General features: G+C 40.2%; 2 protein-coding genes across 2 annotated transcripts; one reads left to right on the forward strand and one right to left on the reverse strand.

The window, feature by feature from the left end:
* The first annotated feature begins 3 nt into the window (after positions 1 to 3).
* On the forward strand, positions 4 to 2472 carry LOC128621064 (protocadherin Fat 4-like). Its single transcript, XM_053646543.1, has 3 exons — positions 4 to 74; positions 749 to 1848; positions 2356 to 2472. Exons 1-3 carry the CDS (start codon positions 23 to 25, stop codon positions 2470 to 2472), a joined length of 1269 nt encoding a protein of 422 aa, XP_053502518.1. The 5' UTR covers positions 4 to 22.
* A 6784-nt stretch (positions 2473 to 9256) lies between these two features.
* Positions 9257 to 10830, reverse strand: LOC128621434 (olfactory receptor 2AT4-like). The gene has a single exon (XM_053647197.1). The coding sequence runs from the start codon at positions 10325 to 10327 to the stop codon at positions 9341 to 9343; it is 987 nt and encodes a 328-aa protein (XP_053503172.1). The 5' UTR covers positions 10328 to 10830; the 3' UTR covers positions 9257 to 9340.
* Between the last annotated feature and the right edge of the window lie 15938 nt (positions 10831 to 26768).

Below are 26768 nucleotides of genomic sequence, written 5' to 3' on the forward strand. Positions count from 1 at the left end.
CCAAACTGCTGTTTTAATAGAGATGATCACACTGGGGTCAGCAGCATCTGGTGATTCAAGAGATCTAGATTTAGGTCAGTAACATCTTTTGATATCATGACTGATACTGATGTGTGACAATATGATTTATTAAAAATGGCCACATAACTGTACCTTTCTACTGGAAACAAAATATTACTAAAAATTTAGAAATTGTTTTAGATGTCACTTTTATAATATAATAAAACTGGCATAGATTCTCAATTCAGTTGTATTTATATAGCACCTTTAACAACAGACATTGTGACAAAGTATCTTTACAGAATTCTGGATGTAGATTTATATCTTTAATGAACTAGACAAAGGCAAAAAACAAACAAACAAACAAACAAACAAAAAAACAAAACAAATAAAAACAACCATCCCTGAGACAATGTGAGAAGGAAACCTTGAACAGAACCACTAACCAGAGTGACACTGGGTGGTGATTAGAAATTATTAGTCTTCAACAACTATATACTATACTATGTAATACAATACTATGTGTGTAGGAAGTATGTTCATATTATATGTGCATATTGTGAATAAGAGTGCTAGTAATAGCACAGCACAGTCTTTAGGATTACAGCAACAGTTCATAGGTACAAGTCTACAGTATCCAGGTGAGATTATCCACTGAAGCAGGGCTGAGACTTGGGTATAAACTGAAAATTCTGTAGCCATCTTAAAATGATTTGCGCGCTTATTCTTTTTATCTTCCTGTCTTCAGATTTTGTAGGGTGTGTGGACTACCTCAAACTGAATGGATACATCCTACCCTTCAGCGGGCACAATGAGATAGTAGAGGTGAAACCCAGTCCTTCACTCTTCCAGAATGACTGTGTGTCTGCAGACGACTGCATCCTCTCGCCTTGCTTTAAGGAATCCTGTCTGACTCAGTCTTGTATAAGTAGCAGTGACTGTATTTCATCTTCTTCAGAAAATGGCTGGTGTGTCTGTTTACAGAATGCCTCTTCTTCACCGTGCAGACCATGCTCATCTCCCACTGAGTACAAAGAAGATTGTCTCCCAACCCAGAAACATCCCCCCTTATGGATTATTGCTATTGTATTTCCTATAACTCTCATACTACTAATCTTAAGCCTCTGCTTTGTCATGAAGAGATGGGGTACTCTTTGGCACATCAAACCAAGAAGTCAACCAACAAAACAGCATGGCACAGATAATATGGCATTCAGTCCAGATGATGGCGATGGTAGTGTCCAAAACATTTGCAATGAGAACAGCAAGAAACCAGATTTGATAGTTGCAGGGGAATTGAGGCAGCGAGTTGAAAGCTTTAGCCATAGCCACTTAACAGGGTTTGGGGGAAGTGAGCTAGAGTACTATGAAATTGACAGTACATACACAACATGCTGCTCTAACATGAAGCCCCTGCAAATAAAGACAGATAATTATGATAGGTTAGGCCTGATTGAGCGTTTGGGAAAAGATGGTATTCCACAAACACAAAACTCTCAAGTTTCTCCATCCATTTGTGAAGAAACAACAAAGACGGAGTCTCACACCTATCCTGAATCCTCAGCTCTTAGACATGGTATACCGTATACTACAAGAATTTGTGGTAAAGTGGTTGATGGGTGCAAAAACCATCAGGCCCACCTCCTTTCCAAGCTTACCCCTGAACAAACAGATCCCCCTAGTTTCCTCTCGGTAGATGAGGTTAAAATACTAAGCATTCCTCTTGGCCAAGCTAAAGTGAGAGAGAGCTCATCAGAAAGTGATAGCCACAGTTCCTTCACTTGCTCAGAATATGATTGTGAGAAAGAACTCCGCTTTTTGTGTGCACAGGACAAGTGCCATGAGCATGTGAGTGAAGGTATGTACCCTAGAGCAGATTTTATTTGTAAGGAATGGGTTCAAAGGGCAATATTTATCTCATTATTGCTTACAATTATTTGACAGAACTATTACAGAACTATTTTAGACATCTTGATTTTCCATATTAACATTAGTGAAGCCCAGTGTTGCCAGCTTAGCAACCTTGCCACAAGATTTGGTGACTTTTTAGACTACTTTATCAACTTTATTTCAAAAAGAGGCTCACATCACAGCTCCTGATTATACAAGTTTAGGGAGCAGGCACCAGTGTGTAAAGCCTGGATGAGTTGTGCTTACACAAGCAGATATTCCCACCAACCAATTACTCCCTGAGACAACTTATAGCAACTTTTTGCACATCCATTAGCTACTTTCCACTAAAAGGTGGCAAACACTGGTGTTTCTACCCATTTAGAAAGTGTACAGTTCTATCTTCAACTTTTTCTGTTCTTTTAGTCACTGGACTGTTAGCCCACTTTTTCCTTTATGTTACAGACTGGTCAAGAGGACAGCTCATACTGGCTGTTCCATCACCCTTCAGAGACGTCCAGATTCCTTCAGACAGACCTGCGTCTAGGAACATCCAGCATTGGGAGAGCCTACTCAACTTAGGAGTCCACTTTAATAGCTATTCAGATGTTTTTGAGGACATAGCAAGCCTCCCTGTCATGCAAACACATGATTCTGATGTTCATAGTGATGAAGAACATATTATTTGAAAACAGTATTAACTATAGCTATAAGACTTTGAGATTTTTTACGCATACAGTTGCTCATAAATGACAATATAACACTCTCTATATTCCTTTGGTCAAAGTGCTCTTTTCCTTTTGTTTGGAAGTTGAAGGCCTCATATAATATGAATTTACTTTTATTTACTGTAACTGAACAAATTCAGTTAGCTTAAAGTTAAAGTGATTTAAAGTGTGTTTTCTTTGCCCAGACATAAATTCACTGGTTCCACAGTTTCTGTAACAATTCAGCAATTGAAAACAGCACTCCAGAAATATAGTCCAGTGGGGTTTATCTGTTAGTTTTATCTATTTTCACTTAAGTACAATTTTAGACATAAGTACAAGGAATTTCCCAAGTAGTCAAATTCTCAAACAAACAAAAAATCTTAATTTGTTTTATATTTATATGCTATGTACCAGCCATCAAAGTCTTGACATATTCTAAAACTTTGATGCTTTGATTAATTTAATGGGCATACAGTGCCCTCCACTAATATTGTCACAGTTGGTAAATATGAACAAAGAAGGCTGTGAAAAATTGTGTTTAATATTTAACCTTTTGATCTTTTGTTAAAAAACATCACAAAATACTCTGCTCTCATGGATATCAAGCAATTGCAAACACATCACAGGTTAATAAAAAAAACACTTTGTTAAATATAGGTGTGCAACAATTATTGGCACCCCTATGAATTCATATGAGAAAAATATATTCACACTGATATTTAAAAAAAATTAGTACACCTGGGTGACTAGGACCAGGAAATTTTTCAACTATGACTTCCTGTTTCACAGGGGTATACATATGAGGTAACACACAGGCCAAATTCCCTTAGTCATTCATAACAATGGGTAAGAGCGAGGAATATAGATGTGATGTGCAGCAAAAGGTTGTTGATATTCTCAGAATGGGAAGTGTATATAAGAAAATAGCACAAGCATTGAAAATGCCCATTTCCACCATCAGGGCAATAATTAAGAAGTTCCAGTCAACTGGAAATGTTATGAATCAACCTGGAATTGGACGAGTGTCTATATCGTCTCAACACACTGCGAAGAGGACAGTTCGAGTGGCCCCAAAATCTCCAAGGATCACAGCTGGAGAACTGCAGAAGTTAGTTGTGTCTTGGGGTCAGAAAGTCTCCAAAACTACAATCTGAAGTCACCTACATCACCACAAGTTGTTTGGAAGGGTTTCAAGAAAAAAGCTACTGGAACTTCAAATGAGATCAGGTTCTATGGTCAGATTTTAAAGAGCTAAACTAAAATAGAGCTTTCTGGTAATAAACACCAGAGGTGGTTTTGGTGCACACAGAGAGGTAGCCATATGGAAAAGTACCTCATGCCCATGGTTAAATATGGAGGTGGATCTTTAATGTTTTGGGGCTGTTTTTCTGCTAGAGGACCTGGACATTTTGTTAGGATACATGGTATCATGGTCTCTATCAAATATCAACAGATATTAAATGAAAACCTGACTGCCTCTGCCAGAAAGCTTCAAATTGGCCGTGGTTGGATCTTCCAGCAGGACAATGAACCAAAACATACATCAAAATCAACACAAAAATGGTTTACTGACCACAAAATCAAGGTCCTGCCATGACAATCCCATTCCCCTGACCTGAAACCCATAGAAAACCTGTGGGGTGAACTGAAGAGGAGAGTCCACCAGCATGGGCCTCGAAATTTGAAGGTTCTGGAGAGATTCTGTCTCAAATGTCTGGAATGGTCTCAAATCCCTCACCAAGTATTCAAGTATTTTTCAACCTCATCAGACATTATAGGTGAAGACTCAGATCTGTTATCTTGGCAAAGGGACGTAGCACAAAGTATTGACCAAAAGGGTGCCAATAATTGTTGCACACCTATTTTATATCCCTGTGTTGTTTGCAATTGTTTGATATCCACGAGAGCAGAGTATTTTGTGATGTTTTTAAACATAAGATCAAAAGGTTAAACAATAAAGACAGCCTTTTTTGCTCATATTTACCAAGGGTGCCAATATTAGTGTAGGGCACTGTAAGCCTAATCAGTTAAGGATTCAGTCAGAGATTTATCAAGTGATGAGGTGATGATAAAGCTCATGTTTAAATGCAGTGAGTGACTTTTACCTCAGGTGATGAGTCAGAGCCTGATCATGATGCTGATAATCAAAGTGGGAACTCATTTCCAATTTCAAACTCATAAGTCTTTACAATTTTGCAGTAAGGTTGTTTTTCTATACAGTAAGTACATTGTGAAAAATGTAGAAGTAGGAAGTTGAATGAAACCTTTACTTGTAGTTGAGGTACGTGTAAAAAAGAGGAAACATATTTTAGTTCAGTAAAATCTGTATTTTTCAGATCAGTATATATGGGAAAATAGTCCAAATTTGATCATGTGAAGAATTTCCCCAGGGTGTCAGACATATAAGAACAAAATATACATATTATGCTGCAGTTCCTGAGATGACCACATGATGCTGCTAATATGACTCAAAACATACAAACATACAAATAGTTTAAGTGCCCTGTGACTGTAATCTTTATTGAAACTGTTATGTTTGGGCTTCCTAAACTTTTTGGGAAATGACCCCAAATGGACATTATGAATCTTCTGAGACACCATGCCTTGACCACCCTATATTTAAAATTTCCAGACTTATATTTTAGGACTACTGTAACATCTGTTACTGGACTGGGAACTGACTTCCCAGTCCACAACTTTTCAAATGTCAGGGGGCATGTTTGAAAGGGTCTATCTATTTCTCATATCATATCCAGCTTCAAATGATACATAAGGAATACATCAAGGGCATGGTTTATAATTGAAGCATAACTTTGCAGTGGCAATGGGAGTGGCATTTTTCACACACTCGCCTGCATATTTTATTTACAGATGAAAAATCAAATGCGACATTCACTAGATGAAGCATCAGAGCCAAAACCTCCCTGTTCATCCAAATCGAACTGTAAAATGCTTAGCAAGATCATGCACAACAATCTTTTTTTTTTATTGCTGAATACCCATGCTAGCACTGTTTTGCAGGATAGTGAAATAGCACATACAGTCTTCATTTAAGTGTGGCTTGATTGAATGCCACTACAGTAACAATTCAAAATGCTAAAAAGAAGAAAATCTCTCTTTATAGTTAGTACAATATATCTAATAATAATAATCTGTAAAGTAAATGAATAAAACAAAAGGGGCAATTGTGAGCTTCTCTCACAACCCCATTTGAAAACCAAGAGACCCATTCTGGGGTTGTGACTCCTAACATGGGAACCCCTGTGTTATGGAAACATTTTCAAAGTAAATTAAATAATTTACAATTAGGTACATGTAGCTGTTAAACCTACTCTGTAGAACCGGTTTTGGTTCCCCCAATTTTCTCCCCAATTTACTCTTGGCTGATTCAAACCCACCAGTGAACTATTCCCCATCATATACCCTGCCTTTACCAACCAGGCAGGGTGAAGGCTGAGACGTGCTTTATCTGACACGTGAAGCCAGCCAGCCGCATTTTTTTCAAACTGCTGCTCATGTTGGGTCACAGGAAAGTGCTACCTGCCCTCTTCCGCATATACGTATATGAGCTCACAGATGTCCATGATTGGTTAGTGTCACTGTGATTGACAAGGGAGAGAGAGAGTATGCCACCCCTCCCACTTAACGAGAATGGCCAATTTTGCTTTTCTGGATTCCCTGCCACAGACAACTTTGGCATGAGTGTATAGGCCTATATTGTACATATGTATTTACAGAATCATATTTATTTAGTGTGTTTTGTTACAACGGTCTTTTTGTGCAAAGCTTTGGGTAGTTTTGTACTCTAGTTTTATTATTTGCACTGCAAAAGGTGAATTGCTGACATATCAAATGTCCCAAATAAAAGGGATTGAGTTCCAGATGATGTTTTTGGCTCATTATCCACTGCATTGTTATCTGAGATGTTGCACTTCCCATACCATATACTGGCTTGCTCTATTGAGTCACTGCCGGAAATGTAGAATTATTTTTTCCCCTATGGAGGTCTTTGAATTACATACACAATGTGGAATGGTCTTCCTGAAGTTAGTAGCTAACGGTAATTATTAAAGCAGCATATAGGTGATTTCTTAGCCAACTGATGAACGCTAGTGGACATGCAGCATGCAGGGAAGACTGTATTGTTAAAACGAAAGATTAAAATCAGCTGGCTATGAGAATGCACAGCTCTCCTAACATCAACTGTGGTCTGAGTACCTATTCATTCAGAGAATGGGCTGACTTCCGTATAAGGTCATTATTATTATTCTGTGCTATTTTGTAGTTGGTGAAGGCCCTGAATTCCCACAATAAAAATAAAGAATCAATTCCATTCATGAATATATATACATATATATATATATAGAATTGCAAATTATGTTGCAAAAAATTTAGTTTTATCCATTAACATGACAATTATTCCACAGAAACCTTTTAAAGAATAACATAAAATTACTCAGAAATATGTGATCTGCTATGTGAAGGGCCAAGCCCCCTTTTCAAATAGTGCCCCTAGTGGCTAATTCTGGCCAAATTGCGTATTACACGAAAGCAACCATAGATGATGGCAATTCACGGCTAACACTGAAGTGTCTGCTGCAAGCTGATTGGCTGATGGCAGCTATGTCTTTGACGTAACCCAGTCAACAGTAGAAAACCACAAACAGTTTAGTACAAAGATGCACTACACCAAATTCCAGATCAATCAGACGTACAATGCCTGAAAATATTTTTGAAAAACTATTTGAACTTAACTCTGCTCTTATGGAGAACCACACCCCAACATTAGTAGACAGCCTCAGCATTTAATCCTAAACACAACTAGTATAATGCAAAATCCTTCTAAAATGCAATTTTTTATAACTATTTAAATTAAAGTTAATTAAGCTCTGCCATGGAATATTTTACTGGCATGAGGTGGCCATGTTGTTTACAAATGTAAAATGTTTTTGATAAATATTGACTTGACTTACTGTTTTTTTTATTGATATAGCAAAAAATATTTATGCAGTAAGCCACAGAATCAGGAGAAAGAAAGTCTCACAATACACCTTATTTTATAAGGGACATGCTTGTTTTGTTTGCATTAACACAACAGCAACCCATAGTGATTTATTTGAGTGAGATTGCATCAGCTACTCGCAAATCCATAGAGGGATGTACCGTTCAAGTTTGGTGTACATAGCTCAGTGATAGCTCTGTTATGTTTGATTGGCATGTGGTGGCCCGTGTGGTGGCCATATTATTTATACATTTAAAAATTGATAGTTATTGATGTTCAGACTTTGCTGAGTAATTTGACACCAAATTTCTGAAGATATGGCAAAGAAATCTTAGTTCTCAAAAGTACATTTTGCATATTTTAACCAAATTAAAGAGCTAAAGAGCAGAGCTAAATAACCCAAAAGGCAAAGGTTTCACTGTACCTCTTACTTGACAAGATATGCTTGCTTTTAAGCAATTACTAAGGGGTCTTTCAAGGTATCGATCATTCAATTTTTGTGACGAGAGTTCAATGTTTAATCCACTTCCAGATTAACATAAAGATACAGTATATCAAGTTTCAGACTTAGAGGTCCTGAGAAACAATTAGCTGAAGTGTGCCCCACACCTATGTATGACCACACCCTAAACTTTACATACCACCTCAGAATTGTACTGATTTGTTGATTTGTATGAATCAGTACAGCCAGACATGAGTTACAGCTGCTTGAGTAAATTGAGTAAAGTTTAAGTAAATTGGGCTCCGCCAAGCTAGAACTGATAAACATGTGGTAGCCATATTATTTAAAAAATATCAACATGTTTTTCATAATTATTGAAGTGCTCAGACTTCTGAGTAGTTTGACACCAATTTTGTAAAGATTGGGAAAAAAAAGATTCCTAGGACAAGTTCTCAAAAGCAGGTTTTACATATTTTGCACATTAATTAAAAAAGTAGGCAGAACTAAATGGCTCTTGTTTTTTTTTTTTTTTCGTTTTGTTTGGAGAAACCAAGGAATAAGTGACAAAAATATTATTAATTGTAGGCCATTCTAAGATATAAACCAGGATGTAAAACATTTCGCTACAGCTCCACTGTTAGGACGACCAGGCTCATCTGTAGCCTTAGTAACAGGAGGGGGTACTACCTATTGACCAAAGTTTTTTTTTATTTTATTTTTGTATTTATTTTTTTTTTAATCACTTACAGTTTACAGTAGAGAAAGAAAAACATGCTTAGCCCCCTAAAAAGTAATGCAATAGAGAATAGAGTGTATATACTTAAAGAAGCAACCATCTTGCAGTTGAACATGGTGGTATTCTAGGCCATAAAAACAATATATATTTGCTAATTAAAAATGTAAAACATTGCAACCCTGGAAAAAAAAAGCTACTTGAAAAAGTGACAGCAGTGCTCTAACATGACTCATGCATGACCCATGCATAAACTGAAATAGCCAGAAAGGTACACGCATTGGTGTTTTGTATAATTTAGTTGTGCAATTTTATCTTTCTTACACAAAATTACAGTAGTCTGCATTTCCATTTAATACAGAATCTTTGTTTTTATTTGGTTGAACATTTTTTTCTGGCTGATTAATCATTTTCAACTAATTGTATTGCATATTGTAGTTGATAAACCTAAATTTAATAAGACATAGCAGGTACAGATTCATGTTTTCCTGCATTTTAAAATGTTACTGATGTTATTAAATGTAATTACAGTTGAAAACAAATTGGATAAGATATAATTTTCTTTAGGTTAAAATACTTTTTCTATTTACCCTCACCTGTCTTTGCTTTAATTTTTTCATTAATGTGTCCTTAATTTCTTTGGTCCTAAAGCAGTAGATGAGTGGATTAATGAGGGCAGGGAAAAGACTGTACGTCATTACCACTGCATTGCGGAGATTTGATTCAACACGAAATCCAACATTAAATGCAATATATACAAAACTTCTGGGAAGATAGTACAGGCAGATAATAAATAGCTGTGGAGTACATGTTAAAAAGGCTTTATAGCGTCCATCTTTATTTGAGATTTTCATGACTGAAATAATGATGGCCACATAAGAAAATATGATATAAATTAAAGGACCCCACAGTACAGTCATAGCTATGGCAAAACTAGTGTCTTTTATGGCTGTTATGTCTGCACATGCTAGATTTCTTACTGAAATATGGTCACAGTAGCAGTGACGTATAATATTTGGGCCACAATAAGGCACACTAAGGATATGTGCAGTAATGACACCAAGCTGGAGGAGGGTTCCTATCCAAAGCACTGAACAAAGAATTGCAATAGTGGTGTGTGTAATCAGAACTGGATATCTCAATGGGTTACATATGGCAACAAATCGATCAAGGGCCATTAATGCCATAAGAAATGAGGTGCAAGTCCCAAAATAATGGACAAAATACATTTGTGTAAAACAACCATTGAATGAAATGATCTCTGACATCCAGTACTTAGCAATGATTCTGGGCAGAGTTGTAGTTCCAAATCCAAGATCTGATATTGCAAGATTACAGAAGATGATATACGTTGGCTTCTGAAGACTTTTTTCACATGCCACAAATACAAGGATGAAAACGTTCCCAGATGCCAGCATCAGATAAATGAAGAAGAAAAAGGTTCCTACCAATCCATAATACTTAGCAGGAATTCCTGTGAATCCTTCAAGGACAAATTCAGGAATATTGGTCGTGCTGTTTTTGTACAGTGTTTCAGTATAGATAGACATCTGACAAAAAAGAGCATAATTGTTTACAATATATTTTACACAAGACTACAGTTAAAAAATCTTTCTTGGTTTAAAATGAATTTTTCATTTAGTGAAATCATATATGTATATGTGGAAGATACAAAATATAATAAAGATATATAAAAGATACTGTATCCACAACACTTGAATCATACCTTCCCTAAATTTTGATCCAGGCTCTTACAAAGCTGCCCACAGACTGAGGGATGAGCCTTTTAAACCCTCACTGTTGAGGCTTTGCGCATACTTTTGACGTAATTATTTGTATCTGACCATACCCTTTGCGAGTAAACCCACTTGCTTTACATATTCAGACTGCATGATTGCTAGATACAGTATACACTATGATTTTGAACCACTACCTTTCCATAAATATTCAGCGTTCTTCTTATTAACAAAGAACAAGTATTTTGATTAAATATCTGTCACAGTAGGGTACAGCTAACTTTGCTTTAAAATGCACAGTTATCAACATATCCTGCTTTACTGTAGCTTTTTGACAGCTTGACATATTCAAGCTATTCTTTCAGGATGTTTTAGCAGATATGTTGTTTTCTAATATATTCCAAGCCTTTTTTTTTCTTTCTAATGAGCAGCATTTTGCATTTCCCTCAAGTCGGGCCCACAGAACTAATTTAATCATGAGGTTGAAGTGCTGTTACTTCGGAACATGTCTGAAAATATAAATCATCAGGCTCACGTATCAGCATGTTTCTAAATCCAGCTTGAATCTAAGGACATTTTTACACTTGGTCTGAACAATCGTCTGCGCTCTCTGGATGGATTTTGGGTTCATTTGGGGGCAGGGTTCATCCTCGCATGTTTGCTGTCATGTAAATTAATTATAGAACCATGACTCGATTGTGTAATTCCATTCATCACTTTCCATACGTATTTTAATGTATAACATAATGGAATTACTCATACAAATACATGTTTTAAACGCTAGTAAATCGATTCCTGTTACAATGTATTTACACATGTTATGATGTAAAAGTAACTATATATTGCAATGTAATGTTATTTACCTTAACATAAATATATACAAAAGAAGTCTCCAAGAAGCCCACAATTTCATCACAGGATCTGCTAATAAGCTTATCCCTGGAGCCAGCATTACACTTCAGCCATCAACACCAGACAGAAGGATATCATTATATGGAATGAAGCATAAATGGATGGAGACACATATGGATCACATTAGTTTACTGTGAAGCTACGTCTTAGTTGGTGCTTATCTTGGCGAGAGCCAAGTTCACCGGCCTAAAATCAGCAAGAAATTTAACATCTACTCTCATGTAATGGAAATCATGAAGATCTGGATAGGTCCAGTGACTGCTGTGAATAGTGCAGCTGGCAACAAGGGAAAGACCTCGTGACAGCCTGGAGAGACAGCTGACTGGAGCAAAGAGACCCCATTGGGGCTGGTAAGGGTTAGCTACCCTCGTCGGCAGTATCCAGCTCTGAGTTTACAGGATGCTGGAGACACCCGCCCAAAGCTTTAAAAAAAATAAAGAAAATACCGCTAGAGTCTGCAAGAATGGGGACGGAAGATGACTCAACGTTGGACAACATGGTTAAGGACTTAGGAACGGAAATGGATATAAGTATGGCGAGTACTTCACAAAAGGCTAGTTCAAGATCTGCAGTTAGCAAAGACATGGAACTCCAGGTGTGTGTCTGTGGTTGGAGCAAGGCGACATCATTCAGGGGTTTGAAGATTCATCAAGGGAGAATGAAATACTTGAGGGAGAAGGGAAAAGGGCCTCGCATTGATCAGTACTTCTTAAGAAGTCAGTCAAGTCAGTTGAATGAAATCCAGCGACAGGAAGCAAACCACAGTTCGCAGGATATCAGCACCCTTGTCATAGATGTGAGGAGGACTTGCATGGACACAGTTAGTGATGAACCTAATAATCCTTGTGAACCCAATCAGACAAACCAGCGTAAGAGAGAAAAGAACCTCAACGGGCACAAGCCTGGAGTTAAATGGCCAAGAGCTTGTGAGAAAACTGCATGGGACAAAGTAAACACAGATCTCTGTTTTACATTGGAAAGGTTAAGTGGAACAGTTGAAAAGAAACTGGATAAATTTGGGGACATAATTTACGCATGGAAGTGAGAGGTTTAGAGTTGAAAAAGGAAGGAAAAAGTACAAACTATTCCTGGAAAGTCTAGACGGCAGCAGGAGAGAAAGGAGACAGTTAGAGAAAGGAGACAGCTGAGGAAGCAATGGAGAAGAGCAGAAGAAAGTCAGAAGTCATAAAAGATAAGCTTGCAACATTGCACAGAGCTGAGCGCCTACGGAAACGCTACAAAAAGAAGGAGTGTGCGAGAACTAACTTTTATAAAGACCCATTCAAATTTGTAAAGAAGTTATTCACCAGCGAGAAGAATGGTGCGCTAAAGGCATCTAAGTTTGAGCTGGAGAGATATTTGGAGGAAACGCATACAGATTCAAAAAGGCAGGAGCCTATGTCAATTCCTTCAGACATTCCACCTATCAATCCACCAGAATACCAAATGGAGGACTGTGTACCTAAGTGGTAAGAAGTAGAGCAAGCTGTAAAAAAAGCAAGGGCTTCATCATGTCCAGGGCCTGATGGTGTCACGTATTGTGATGCAACGGAGATAAGGATGGATGCAATCGCAGGTTAACAGTTTTATTTAAGAGACACAGGCAGGAAAATCCAAAACGTGATCCAAAAACGTAATCCAGTAACATGCAAAGTTCAGACGATCGGCAAACAGGCATACATGGGGCTAGGCAGGAATCAAGGTCGCAGTCACGGGATACAGGGTCGAGAAACAAAACAAGAAACATGAACAATAGCACGGGACTGAGAGCGGAGAAACTACCGTGAACTAAACTGACTATGACTATGACGATGACTATCTATATTTACTCTAATCTATCTTATCTAATATTCCGCACCGTGTGCTGGGAGGCGGGCGGTATATATACAAACATAATCAGCGTTGTAATGGCTGACGGCTGAGGGCAATTCAGACACACGTGAAACAACAACCAACGACAGAACAGGGAGGAGACATAACAGAAACATAACAAATGCACGTGTCGAAATGTCACAATTATCAACAAGGGAAAAGCAGGTGCTCGCGCACCTGCTCGTGCACGCGTGCTCACATGCTCCACAGCGCGCTGCTTAAAGGGGAACTCGTGACAGAACCCCCCCCCCCCCCCCCAAAGGCACTCCTCCCGGTGTGCCATGAAACATCCATCTCCATTGGCGGCCCCGGCCCCCTGGGCAAAATGTTCCAAGCTGAACCAGGAGACCGCATGGCATTTTTAACGAAACAAAAAAGCAGAGCGACTTTCACAGCAGAGCAGGAAAGCAGAGCGATGTCCTCGGCGGTACATGAAGGCAGAGCAACGTTCACCGCAGAGCAGGAAAGCAGAGCGACGGGCTCCGCAGTGCAGGAAAGCAGAGCGTCGTCCTCTGCGGGACAGGAAAGCAGAGCGATGTCCTCTATGGAGCGAGGAAACAGAGCAACGTACTCAGCAGTACAGGAAAGCAGAGCGACATCTTTGGCTGAACAGGAAGGCAAAGCGACCTCCTCGGCCGAACAGGAAGGTAGAGCGACGTCCTCGGCGGTGCAGGAAAGCATAGTGACGTCCTCAGCAGAACAGGAAAGCAGAGCAACGTTCTTGGCAGAGCAGGAAGGCAGAGCGACGTCCTCGGCGGAACAGGGAAACAGAGCGACGTACGCAGCCGTGCAGGGAAACAGAGGGACGTCTGCAGTGGAACAGGAAAGTGGAGCGAAGTTCCCAGCAGAACAGGAAAGTAGAGTGACGTCCTCGGTTGAGTAGGAAAGCAGAGCAACGTACTCAGCAGAGCCTGCAGGCTAAAACTTGGCTGGTCATGTCAGCAGACTGGGACGTGAGCAGAGCTTGGTTGTCCGTGTCAACAGACACTTGGTTGTGCATGTCAGCAGACATGTATGTGAGCAGAGCTTGGTTGTCTGTTTCAACAAACTTAGGGGTGTGCAGAACTTGGTTGTCCCCATCAGCTGACTTGGGCATGAACATAACTTGGCTGTCCTTGTCGACAGACTCGGGCGTGAGCAGAACTTGGCTGTCAGTGTCGGCAGACTCGGGCGTGAGCAGAACTTGGCTGTCAGTGTCGGCAGACTCGGGCGTGAGCAGAACTTGGCTGTCAGTGTCGGCAGACTTGAGCTTGAACAGAACTTGGTCGGCCGTATCAGTAGACTTGGGAGTGAGCAGAACTTGGTCGGCCGTGTCAGTAGACTTGGGCTTGAGCAGAACTTGGTCGGCCGTATCAGTAGACTTGGGCGTGAGCAGAACTTGGTCGGCTGTGTCAGTAGACTTGGGCTTGAGCAGGGCTTGGTTGTCCGGGTTAACAGACAGTTGGGACAGTAACTGGGCTTTACAGTGGATCTGTGGAGCTGAGACCCCCTCCTGAAACTCAGGCTGGAGCTCTGGTGCTGGGGTCTCCCTGTTGACCTCTAGTTGGAGCTCGGCAGGTGAGCCCACCTCGTGGGTCTCAGGTTCGAGCTCTGAGGTCGGCAGGTTAACCTCCGGCTGGGGCTCTGATGCTGGGGCCTCCCTGTTGACCTCTAGCTGGAGCTCGGCAGGTGAGCCCACCTCGTGGGTCTCAGGTTCGAGCTCTGAGGTCGCCAGGTTAACCTCCTGCTGGGGCTCTGCATGAGTTTGCCTGTAGTAGTGGGTAAACGGCAGGGCAGGTTTGCCTGCCAGACTTACCCCCCCCCCCCAAAGTTGTTCTAGCTTGACCCGCGCCTCCGGACTCCCGAACCACATCATGAACTCCCCCACAAACTGTTCTACACTGTCCAGGGTCCTACAGTGCTTATCCAGTAGGAGCTGCACCCATTGACGGGCCGGTCCAAAGAACTGGGACCACATGAATCAGAGCCTTTGCTTCTCCTCTGGCTTAGGGTCTAACAGGCTGGAGAAATAAAATTGACAGTGTACCAGAAAATATTCCGGGGCACCGAAAAATCCGTCAAATGGATCAGGAAGCTCCATAAATGTCCGTTGTGGGAATTGGACTGAGTCCATAGCGGGGACGGTTGGCGTCGACTTCCAGGTTCTGCGTTTTCTCCGTTCTCCTGCTGCATCCATGTTTTTGGCGGAATATTCTGTCACGTATCATGATGCAATGGAGATAAGGATGGATGCAATCGCAGGTTAACAGTTTTATTTAAGAGACACAGGCAGGAAAATCCAAAACGTGATCCAAAAACATAATCCAGTAACATGCAAAGTTCACACGATCGGCAAACAGGCATACTGTTTGAGAACCACTTAGAGAACTTAGAGAACCACTCCACACACAACTCAATCCCTCATCCGCAATTTTCCATCCCAACCCTAGAACTCTATCTCTGACCCAGGCCCTAACCCTAACCTCTGAACCCTACTGCGGACCCTAACCCCAACCCTAACCATAACCCTTGAACCGTACCGCTGACCCTAACCCTAACCCTTGAACCCTATGCCTGACCCCAACCCTAACCCTAAACCTAACCTTTGAACCTGATCGTTGACCCTAACCCCAACCCTAACCATAACCCTTGAACCCTACCGCTGACCCTAACCCTAACCCCTGAACCCTATGCCTGACCCCAACCCCAACCCTAAACCTAACCTTTGAACCGGATCATTGGCCCCAACCCTAACCATAAGCTTGGAACCCGATCGCGGACCCTAACCCCAACCCTAACCCTAACCTTTGAACCCCATGCCTGACCCCAACCCGAACCCTAAACCCAACCTTTGAACCCCATCGCTGACGCTAACCCCAACCCTAACCATAACCTTGGAACCCGATGGCGGACCCTAACCCCAACCCTAACCATAACCTTTGAACCCTATGCCTGACCCCAACCCGAACCCTAAACCTAACCTTTGAACACCAACGCTGACCCTAACCCCAACCCTAACCATAACCTTGGAACCCAAATGACATTAGTAGAGTTATGTGACAAATGCGTACGGGAGGCAGCACCTGTGTTGAAAACTGGAAGAAAGTGGGTGGCAAAGAAAGCTGTGGAGGATGCAAAGGCTGCCCTTCAAATTGGTGATATTATGGGGCAAGTTCAGCATGGAAGAGAGGGTCTTGGTTTCAGTTCAGCTCCTCCTGTGTTGATGCTACTAGATCTTACAGCTGCCTTTGATACTGTAGACCATTACATACTTCTCTGGTGCTTAGAGCATCTGTTTGGTATCAAAGGCACTGCCCTACAATGGCTCAGCTCATATCTTAAGGACAGGTCTTTCTCGGTAGCGTTGGGTAATTTCTGCTCTTCTTCTAGTCCTATTATTAGTGGTGTTCCTCAAGGTTCCATTTTGGGCCCACTTCTTTTTAATTTATATATGCGGCCGTTGGGGAATATTATTAGGGCTCACAATGTCTCTTTTCATTTATATGCTGATGATACCCAGTTGTACATTCCTTTGAAAGCTGGTGACTCCGTTCAGCCATTGTTGGACTGTCTGGATGACATTAAAAAATGGTTGACAAATAATTTCCTCCGATTTAATGAAGACAAAACTGAAATAATTGTTTTTGGCCCCCTGAGATTGAGAGATGGTCTCATTAACGAGCTCCATAAACACTTTCCCTCAATTTCTTCCCAGGTTCGGAACCTTGGCTTCATTCTGGACTCAGAATTATGCCTAACCAAGTAGATAAATTTGGTCATTAACACTAGTTTTTATCAACTATGGATTATTTCAAAACTCAAAACATTTTTGTCTTTCCAGGATTTGGAGAAGGTTATTCATGCTTTTATTACTTCTCGCTTAGATTACTGTAATTCATTATACTTGGGTCTTCCTCAGTCATCTCTGACTTGTCTTCAGATGGTTCAGAATGCAGCTGCAAGGCTGTTGACCAGGGCAAAGAAGTCTGATCGTGTCACCCCAATTTTAGCATCGCTTCACTGGCTCTCAGTTTGTTTTAGGATTCAGTTTAATGTTCTGATGTTTGTTTTTAAAACTCTTAATAATCAAGCTCCTTCGTATCTTGAGGATCTTCTTAATCCACATTCATCAAACAGATGTCTAAGATCTTCTGATAGGTTTCTTTTGCATGTCCCTCATTCCTGGTTAAAAACAAAGGGGGATAGAGCTTTTGCTGTTGCTGCCCCCCATCTATGGAATCAACTGCCACTGGACATCCGCCTTGCACCTTCTATTACTACTTTTAAAAATAGGCTTAAAACATATCTCTTCTACCAGGCTTTTTGATCAAATTTTTAATTGTTTAAATACATTTTTTCATTGATTTTTTCTATTGTCTATTGTCTGCTTTTATTTGGTCTAATTCTGTTTCTATTTTACTTTCTGTACTCTGTTCAGCACTTTGGTCAGCGTTGCTGTGTGAAACGTGCTATACAAATAAATTTTACATACTTACTTTACTTACTCCTACATGGCACAAGGCAGCCCCAGCGCAACGGAGGATGCTTGTAGTCAACGAGGTGCAAAAGCAGGAGGAGAGGATGAGGTGTATAAAGGCAATTTCCCAGGGCAAGTAGGGAGAATGGATGAGATGGGAGAGTGTGGAACAACGCAAGATTGGCTGGCAAGACCTATGGTCCATGGAACAGAGCAGGATCAGTTTCCTTATAAGGTCAACATATGATGTTCTCCCATCACTACAGAACCTAAATCTTTGGGTAGGAGAGGATCCCTCATGTCCTTTGTGTTCATCACCTGCAACATTAAGGCACATTAGTTTACTGTGAAGCTACGTCTTAGTTGGTGCTTATCTTGGCGAGAGCCAAGTTCGCCGGCCTAAAATCAGGGTGGCTCAAAAAGAAGTAATGGAGGGTTATGCAATGACCTAGTCAAAGCCCGGATTTGAATCCCATTGAATTGGTGTGAGGGATTTGAAATAAGCAGTACATGCAGGAAAACCCTCAAACATCATGCAACTGAAGGCTCACATTCCCCAATGCAACCTGCAATCGATTTGTGACCTTAGTAGTGCCTACTCAGCGTGGCTCAGGGTCCCTTTCCAGAACCTTCACACTGACTGTCCCTTAATGGTGGAATGAACTTCCAACCTCAATCCGGACAGCAGAATCTGTCAAAAAAAACAGCTAAAGATCCATCTCTTCCGTAAGCAAGTTATATTAAACCCCAAATTATATTAAAAAACAAACAAACAAAAAAACAACCTTACACTGGCTTTTACACCTCTACTCTGCTTACACTACAGACTCTGCTTTTCTATAACTAAATTAAAAATCTTGTACGGTAGCACTACTTAAGTGACGTGCGGTCAGGGGAGGCAGTGTCATCATGAAATGTAAAAAACAAATAATGATATATATATATATATTTGTCCACTGATCGGTGATAGAAATGTAATTATTGTATGATTCCAATCATTCCAATGATTTTTATAGTCAATATCGCTGAATTTGTGTATTTTTCTGTTCAAATACGGGGGAAAGACGCGAAGGGAGGCAGCGACAGGCTGAGCCTCCTCTCGGATTGTGCAATCCCTCACAAACTGGATTGAGCTGCTCTTTTTTTTTCTCAACTTGAGCACATGCAATTGATCTCTCTGTATGTCACCAATGTAATGTTTGTCCTCACATTCCATAGTCTATGTGTATAACATATTAGTCTTACTGATCTGATAGTGATAGTGGTTAGCACGTTCGCCTCACACCTCCAGGGTCAGGGGTTCAATTCCCACCATGGCCCTATATGTGCGGAGTTTGCATGTCCCCCCCGTGTTGCGGGGGTTTCCTCCGGGTACTCCGGTTTCCTCCCCCAGTCCAAAGACATGCATGGTAGGGTGTCCAAAGTGTATGAATGGGTGTGTGAATCTTCTTGTGTGAATGTGTATGAGATTGGCACCCTGTCCAGGGTGTACCCCGCCTTGTGTACGATGTTTCCTGGGATAAGCTCCAGGTTCCCCATGACCCTGAAAAGGAGTTAGTGGTATAGAAGATGGATGGGTGGATGGATCTGACATAATACCGCAGTGAAAAAGCACTTAGTGACAAAGTACCTCTGCCTTACTGAAGGGGGCATGTCTGAGCATATGGGCTTGTTCTGCTATTGTCCTTCTTCACATATTACAGACAAATGTCATTGTGGGTAATATGCTAGCTAAAAAGTCAAATAGAGAAAGTCAAGTGCACCGTCCATTTATTTTAATTTTTTGCCCTGACTGCAAAAATGGAAGATTATATAGGTAAGGTAAAACATTTCTTAAAACTGGACTTTCAATAAAAACTGGAAGTGATAAATAATGGAAGACCGATGCCGGAGCTAAAAGATTTGCTTCAAATGACGGGACAGAAGATAACACGCTCGTTTCAAACGGAGTGGTACACCTGAAAACACTGTCTGTGCGGTTGTGCTACGAGAAACTGCCTTTTCTGCTTTCCCTGCCTTTTGTTGTCAACGAGTCACAACGTTTGGAATTCAACGGGATTTTGTGACTTGAAAAATATACCAAGAAGCCTTAGCAGACATGAAAGTTCAACTACTCACATTCCGAACAGCAGAGACTAAATATTAGCATCCACAATGATTAGGTAAAGGAAAACTGAGAGGTTTTAAAAGACCTCATTAATGCAACTTACTTCCTAGCCACACAGCAATTAGCATTTCGTGGTAATGGTGAGAGTACGACCTCTTCTAATCGTGGCAACTATGCAGAACTATTCCATGCTTTTGCTGAGAAAGATGATAGACATTTAAAAACATTCACTGTGTTTTCTGGCTTATCAAACAGAATTCAGAACGATTAAATTGAAGCAATAAGTGATGTGATTAGAAATGATATAAAAAAGGAGATTAATGCAGCCCTATTTGTTGCTGTAGAAGTAGACAAGACAACGGATGTCACAGACAAAGCCCAGATCTGTTATTTTGTATTATGTGGCTAAAAGTGAGGTGGCCTGTGAAGTGAGGGAGGCGTTTTTGGGATTTGATGATGTGAGTAATGACCAACGAGTAAAGGGAAGACCATGCATACACTGCTGTACAGTCCACGACAAAAATAAAAGACCAGCCCTTTTTTTTAATAATAACTAAAAAAAAATTATATAAAACAAGATAAGAAAAAAAAAAAAAGTTATTTTAAAGAATACAACTACATTTGTCTTATTGTTGTGGACTGTATTTACTTTCATTTGTATTGAATGAGTATGAATTGTGGAATTGTGATGGCAAATTAAGAACACACGGAGGGTGCAGAGCAAATGCGCTCTCTCTGAGCCGCTATAAATTTAACGTTCTTCTTTGGCCAAATATGTACCTTACCTATGTGTGTGTAAAGAATGCTGATGTGGGATATGAAACATAACCAGTAGTCAGTGTGCAAGCAGCCAGTTGAATGGTGAATTTATTCTACTCTGTTGAATTCATATATTTGTAAATCTGACTTTGAAAGAGTCAGTGCCTCCCCAGCCACGAACCTCATCGCACGTCACTTCACTACTTGTATTGTTCTCCGCTTGATATGTTGCACTGCTCGTATTTCCTCTTTTGTAAGTCGCTTTGGAAAAAAGCATCTGCTAAATGAATAAATGTAAATGTAACTGAAAGAATATTGCCTGGATGAGTGGTCAAAAATTCCAGCAAGTCTGTTGGACAATTATGCAAAACGTGTACAAAGAGTAATTTCCGTTAAAGGGGGCAAGCTTCGGAGGCCAAGGGTGTACTTAATTTTTCCATAGAAAAATATCACATCTATTGATATTTCTGTTGAATAAATGATTGATGATTGAAAAAGCTAATTTTCCTTGTGGCTTTGTTCAGCTACATTAATTTAATTAATAGGCACTGTTTCAAAGATTATCAAATGTTTGCTTGTCCAAATATGTATTTAAAAAATAAATTCCATGGGGTGTACTTATTTTTTCACATGATGTTTGAGGGCTTTCTTGCATGTACTGCCTGTTACAACATTTCAATTACTAGCAGATCCTGTGATGAAACTTTATTTATTTTTGTGGGCTTTGTTTTGTAATAAGCATTCTGCACCTGGAGTCTCAACCTTCTCTCTAATAGCAGGTCTTACAATGACTATTCAGTACTTTATGTATTACACTGCACTTTATTTATAATGTATTACATTAAAATGTATGATAACTGCACACACACAAAAAAATCACAGACCTTGCAAAGGAGATACATGAAAAAGCTGTTTAAGTACACAGAGTGGTTGAAGAAAAATAGGAAACAGGTGGGTTAGAATTCAGGTGCATGTGAGCATTGTAATGTCTGGGCTGGGCCCACTACCCATCCAGGAGTTGCTCCTGGATGGGTAGTGGGTCTGCATATGATAATAATCCATAAATTCTATTTTGTATGGTGGACACATACTAAAATCAAATTGAATAAAGAGATATTATACTAAAAAGCGTCATCTAAATTTGTTTTAAAATATTGGAATATTGCATTAAAACAGAATGGTTAAAAATGTATTATAAAAATTCATGTATTAATAAAAATAATATAATAATAAAAGGTAAATGTAATAGTGTATATACTCAACCAGTCATCTTGCAATCAAATATGGTTGTAGACTAAGCTGTTTAAAACAAAAACAAAAAATACTATATAAAATACACATAGCAACCTTGGGGGAAAAAATCACTTGAGTACTGAATTAGTTACAGCAGCACTCTAAGTTAAACCTTGTAAAAACTGAAATAGCCACAAAGGTACAAGCATCAGCATTGTGTTATTAATAACAAAAATAAGAAGAAATAGCAGGTACAGATTTATATGTAGCATGCTACTGATTAGCTATGCATGATAAATATTTGATTCAGATATAATTTTCTTTAAGTTAAAATAGTTTTTCTATTTACCCTCACCTGTTTTTGTTTTAATTTCTTCATTAATGTCTCCTTAATTTCTTTGGTCCTAAAGCAGTATATGAGTGGATTGATGAGAGAGGGGAAAAGACTGTACATCATTACCACTGCAATGCGGAGGTTTGATTCAAAATGAAATCCAGCAGTAAATGCAATATACACAAAACTTCTGGGGAGATAGTACAGGCAGATGATAAATAGCTGTGGAGTACATGTTAAAAAGGCTTTATAGCGTCCATCTTTATTTGAGATTTTCATGACTGAAATAATGATGGCCACATAAGAAAATATGATATAAAATAAAGGACCCCACAGTACAGTCATAGCAATGGCAGTACTAGTGGCTTTTATGGCTGTTATGTCTGCACATGCTAGATTAGTTATTGAAATATGATCACAGTAGCAGTGACGTATAATATTTGAGCCACAGTAAGGCACACTAAGGGCATGCGCAGTAATGACACCAAGCTGGAGGAGATTTCCTATCCAAAGCACTGAACAAAGAATCGCAATAGTGGAGTGCTTAATCAGAACTGGATATCTCAATGGGTTACATATGGCAACAAATCGATCAAGGGCCATTAATGCCATAAGAAATGAGCTGCAAGCCCCAAAATAATGGACAAAGTACATTTGTGTGAAACAACCACTGAATGTCATGGTCTTCTCTGACATCCAGTACTTAGCAATGATTCTGGGCAGAGTTGTACTTCCAAATCCAAGATCTGATATTGCAAGATTACAGAAGATGATGTACGTTGGCTTCTGAAGACTTTTTTCACATGCCACAAATACAAGGATGAAAACGTTCCCAGATGCCAGCATCAGATAAATGCAGAAAAAAAAGCTTCCTACCAATCCATAATATTTAGCAGGAATTCCTGTGAATCCTTCGAGGACAAATTCAGGAATATTGGCCGTGCTGTTTTTGTACAATGTTTCAGTATAGATAGACATCTGACAAAAAAGAGCATAATTGTTTACAATATATTTTACAGAAGACTAAAGTTAAAAATCTTTCTTGGTTCATATATATATATATATATATATATATATATATATATATATATATATATATATATATATAAAACTATGCAGAAACAAAATGCAGTATCATTAAATCCACAACAATTTAATTATACCTTGCCTAAATTTTGATCCAGGCTCTTACAATGCTGTCCACAGACTAAGTGATGAAGACTTACCATGGCTAGGGGTTTTTAAACACTTACTGTTGAGGCATTATGCATTATTTGGTGTAATGAATATCATTTACATCTGATCACATCCTTAGAGAGTTCAGATGAGCATGCTTGCTTTGTTTATACAAACCGCACAATTGCTAGATATTCACTACAGTCCAAAGGTTTGGAGAGACTATCTTTGCTTAAATATATAGTGTTCTTATTAGTAACACAGATTTTTTATTTATTTATTTAATTAAATACTGGTAGTAGTAGTGTACAGCTTCTGTGCTTTTCTTTAGATTGTACATTTAGTAAAATATAATTATTTACTTTAGCTTTACTTTACAAGCCCTAGCTTTGTGGCAGCTTGCCTGATCTGTAGGCGTCCTAAGTCATTTTCAACTGATGGGACTTGATTTACTTACTGAGTGATCAATCTCATAGAGATTTGATTTAGTAACAGACTCAAGGGCCATTTTCCTGTACTACATTTTGAGTACATGTCAGTAATGCTGTTGTGTTGTGCTGGATAGAGAGATGTCTTTAAATAAATCCAGTGATCCAGGTTTCCTACTCAATTTCTACAGGTTAGTATATGTGCTGAGTTTTGTGCCTGTAATTGTTTTGGCTCTGTTGAACTGCATGGTGTGGTGCGGTGGATTGGTGATCCATTCAGGGTGTATTCCAGCTTCACGTGTAGTGTTCCTGGGATTATGCTTATGCAATATAATAATTTAATCATCTCTACATGACTTTACACTATGAGAATATCCAGTGATGTTTAGTCCAATAATATTATATTACCAAACCTACCAACTTTTATGCATTTGGTATAGGAGCACTGCAATTTAACATTGGAGTATGGTTTAAAGTAAGGGATTTAAAAAGATCTCTTTAGCCCAAGAATGCAAAAAAAGCCTGTCTGATGACAAAAGAAGTCTCCAAGAAGCCCACAATTTCATCACAGGATCTGCTAATAAGTCTTGCAATTGTTGGTATAAAAGTGCATGCGACTACAATCGGAAAGAGATTGCACAAATTTGACCTGCATGGGAGGTGTCCCAGGAAAAAACCATTGCAAGACTACAGTTTGCCAATGAGCATATAGGCAAAGACCAGGCCTTTTGGAATTCTGTTCTCTGGACAGACGAATCAAAGATAGAGTTGTTTGGCCACAGTAACAGCAATGTTTGGCGCAGAGCAAAGAGAGCTTTGGTGGTGGAAATGGTTTGGGGTTGTTTCCCTGCCTCAGGGACTGGACAGCTTGCATTCACTGATTTAATTATGAATTCTGCATCGCATCATATCAAGGAGTGCTTGAAGATAATTTAAGGTCATCTGTTCAAAAGTTGAAGTTGAACTGAAAGTGGACCTTTCAACAGGATAATGATCCTAAGCATACTAGAAATCCACCAAGGAATGGCTCAAAAAGAAGTAATGGGGGGTTATGGAATGGCCTAGACAAAGCCCAGATTTGAATCCCATTGAAATGGAGTGAGGGATTTGAAATAAGCAGTACATGCAGGAAAAACCTCAAACATAATGCAACTGCAGGCTTACATCCCCCAACGCAATCTGCAATCGATTTGTGACCTTAGTAGTGCCTACTCAGCGTGGCTCAAGGTCCCTTTCCAGAACCTTCACATGGACTGTCCCTTGGTCAGTGGTGGGATGAACTTCCAACCTCAATCCGGACCACAGAATCTGTCAAAAAACAGCTAAAGTCCCACCTCTTCCGTGAGCACATAACTAAACCCTAAAATGCAAACCAAACATTATCTTAAAGAACAAAACACAAAAACAACCTTACACTGGCTTTTACACCTGTACTCTGCTCACTCTGCTTTTCTAGAACTAAATTAAAAATCTTGTATGGTAGCACTACTTGTATTGTTCTCCGCTTGATATATCGCTTTGCTTGTATTTCCTCATTTGTAAGTCGCTTTGGAAAAAAGCATCTGCTAAATGAATAAATGTAAATGTAACTGAAAGAATATTGCCTGGAAGAATGGTCAAAAATTCCAGCAAGCCTGGTGGACAATTATGCAAAACACTTACAAGGAGTAATTTCTGTTAAAGGGGGCAAGCTTCGGAGACCAAGGGTGTACTTAATTTTTCCATAGAAAAATATCACATCTATTGATATTTCTGTTTGTCACGTACCGTGGGTGGAGACGGAAGCAGTTGCAGGTGACAGAATCCAGGCAGAATAATCCAAAGGGGAAAGACAAAGTCCGTGGTCGATAAACAGGTGAGGGTCAGGCGATCAGGCAAACAAACAAAACAAGGCTAGGAAAAAATCGAGGTCGGGGACGGAAACACTGGTCAAAAGTAACTGTAACGGTGTGTGTGATTAGAAGTCTGGGTAAGGCGAGCGCATGTGTGTGTGGGAAGCGTAGTCCTCAGCGGCCATGTTTGAAGTTAGCGGTGCCTCCTGGGAAACTGAGTCATGGCTGGGCTGAGATATGACAGAGCCCCCCCGAAGGGCTCACTCCGGGAGCAGAGTCCTTTCTGGGTCTCCCCCAGGGTCGTGGTCCTGGAAGTTCGGGGTGTGATGCGTGGATGTCTTTACATAGCTGCGGGTCCAGGATGTCTTGCGCCAGCACCCAGCACTGTTCTTCTGGCCCGTAGCCCTCCCACTCGATTAAATACTCCAGCTTACCCCTCCTGCACCGTGAGTTTAGGATACTCTTGATGAGGTAGGCGGGTTGCCCATCGATCTCCAGTAGGACAGGACGGATTTAGCTAGAGGTCCTGTGATGACGGGCTTGACTCGTGACACATGGAAGGCGGGAGCTATGCGACTGTGTCGAGGTAGTTCCAGACAGTAGGTGACCTCATTGATCTGCTTGACAACTTTAAATGGCCCTGTGTACTTTGAGGTGAGTTTCTTGCAGCCATGTGGCTGTCTTAAGTCCTTGGTGGACAACCAGACTCTATCACCGGGTGGTACTGTGGGTGCTTGTTGCGACGACGATCAGCCTTGTGCTTGTAGGTGTGTGCTGTCTGTACCAGGCGCTGGTGTGTGCTGGCACAAACCTGTTTGCTCATCTGGAACCACTGGTCAACTGCTGGTGATTCCGTGGGGTTCGCATTCCAGGGTAACAGTGGAGGCTGGTATCCTAGCACACATTGGAATGGTGTGAGCACTGTGGCTGAGTGACGCAGCGAAATCTGTGGGTATTTGGCTCAGGGGAGGAATCTGCTCCAGTCCTCGGGGCTTGAGGCACAGAATGTTCTAAGGAACCGGCCTATCTCCTGGTTCACTCGTTCCACTTGGCCATTGGCTTGTGGATGGTAGCCAGATGTGAGGTTGACAGTGATCCCCATTTTCTCCATGAAACTGGACCATACCCTGGACGTGAATTGAGGTC

Source organism: Ictalurus furcatus, chromosome 17 (genome assembly GCF_023375685.1).
Source record: "Ictalurus furcatus strain D&B chromosome 17, Billie_1.0, whole genome shotgun sequence".
In the NCBI taxonomy this organism is placed as follows: domain Eukaryota; kingdom Metazoa; phylum Chordata; class Actinopteri; order Siluriformes; family Ictaluridae; genus Ictalurus; species Ictalurus furcatus.

What these genes read in the sequence shown, in the direction of transcription:
- LOC128621064 (XM_053646543.1), top strand. Translation starts at nt 23, where the DNA reads ATGATCACACTGGGGTCAGCAGCATCTGGTGATTCAAGAGATCTAGAT. An exon ending in TTCAAGAGATCTAGATTTAG is followed by an intron (nt 75 to 748) that starts GTCAGTAACATC and finishes TCCTGTCTTCAG; the next exon opens with ATTTTGTAGGGTGTGTGGAC. An exon ending in AGGACAAGTGCCATGAGCAT is followed by an intron (nt 1,849 to 2,355) that starts GTGAGTGAAGGT and finishes TTTATGTTACAG; the next exon opens with ACTGGTCAAGAGGACAGCTC.
- LOC128621434 (XM_053647197.1), bottom strand. Translation starts at nt 10,327, where the DNA reads ATGTCTATCTATACTGAAACACTGTACAAAAACAGCACGACCAATATT.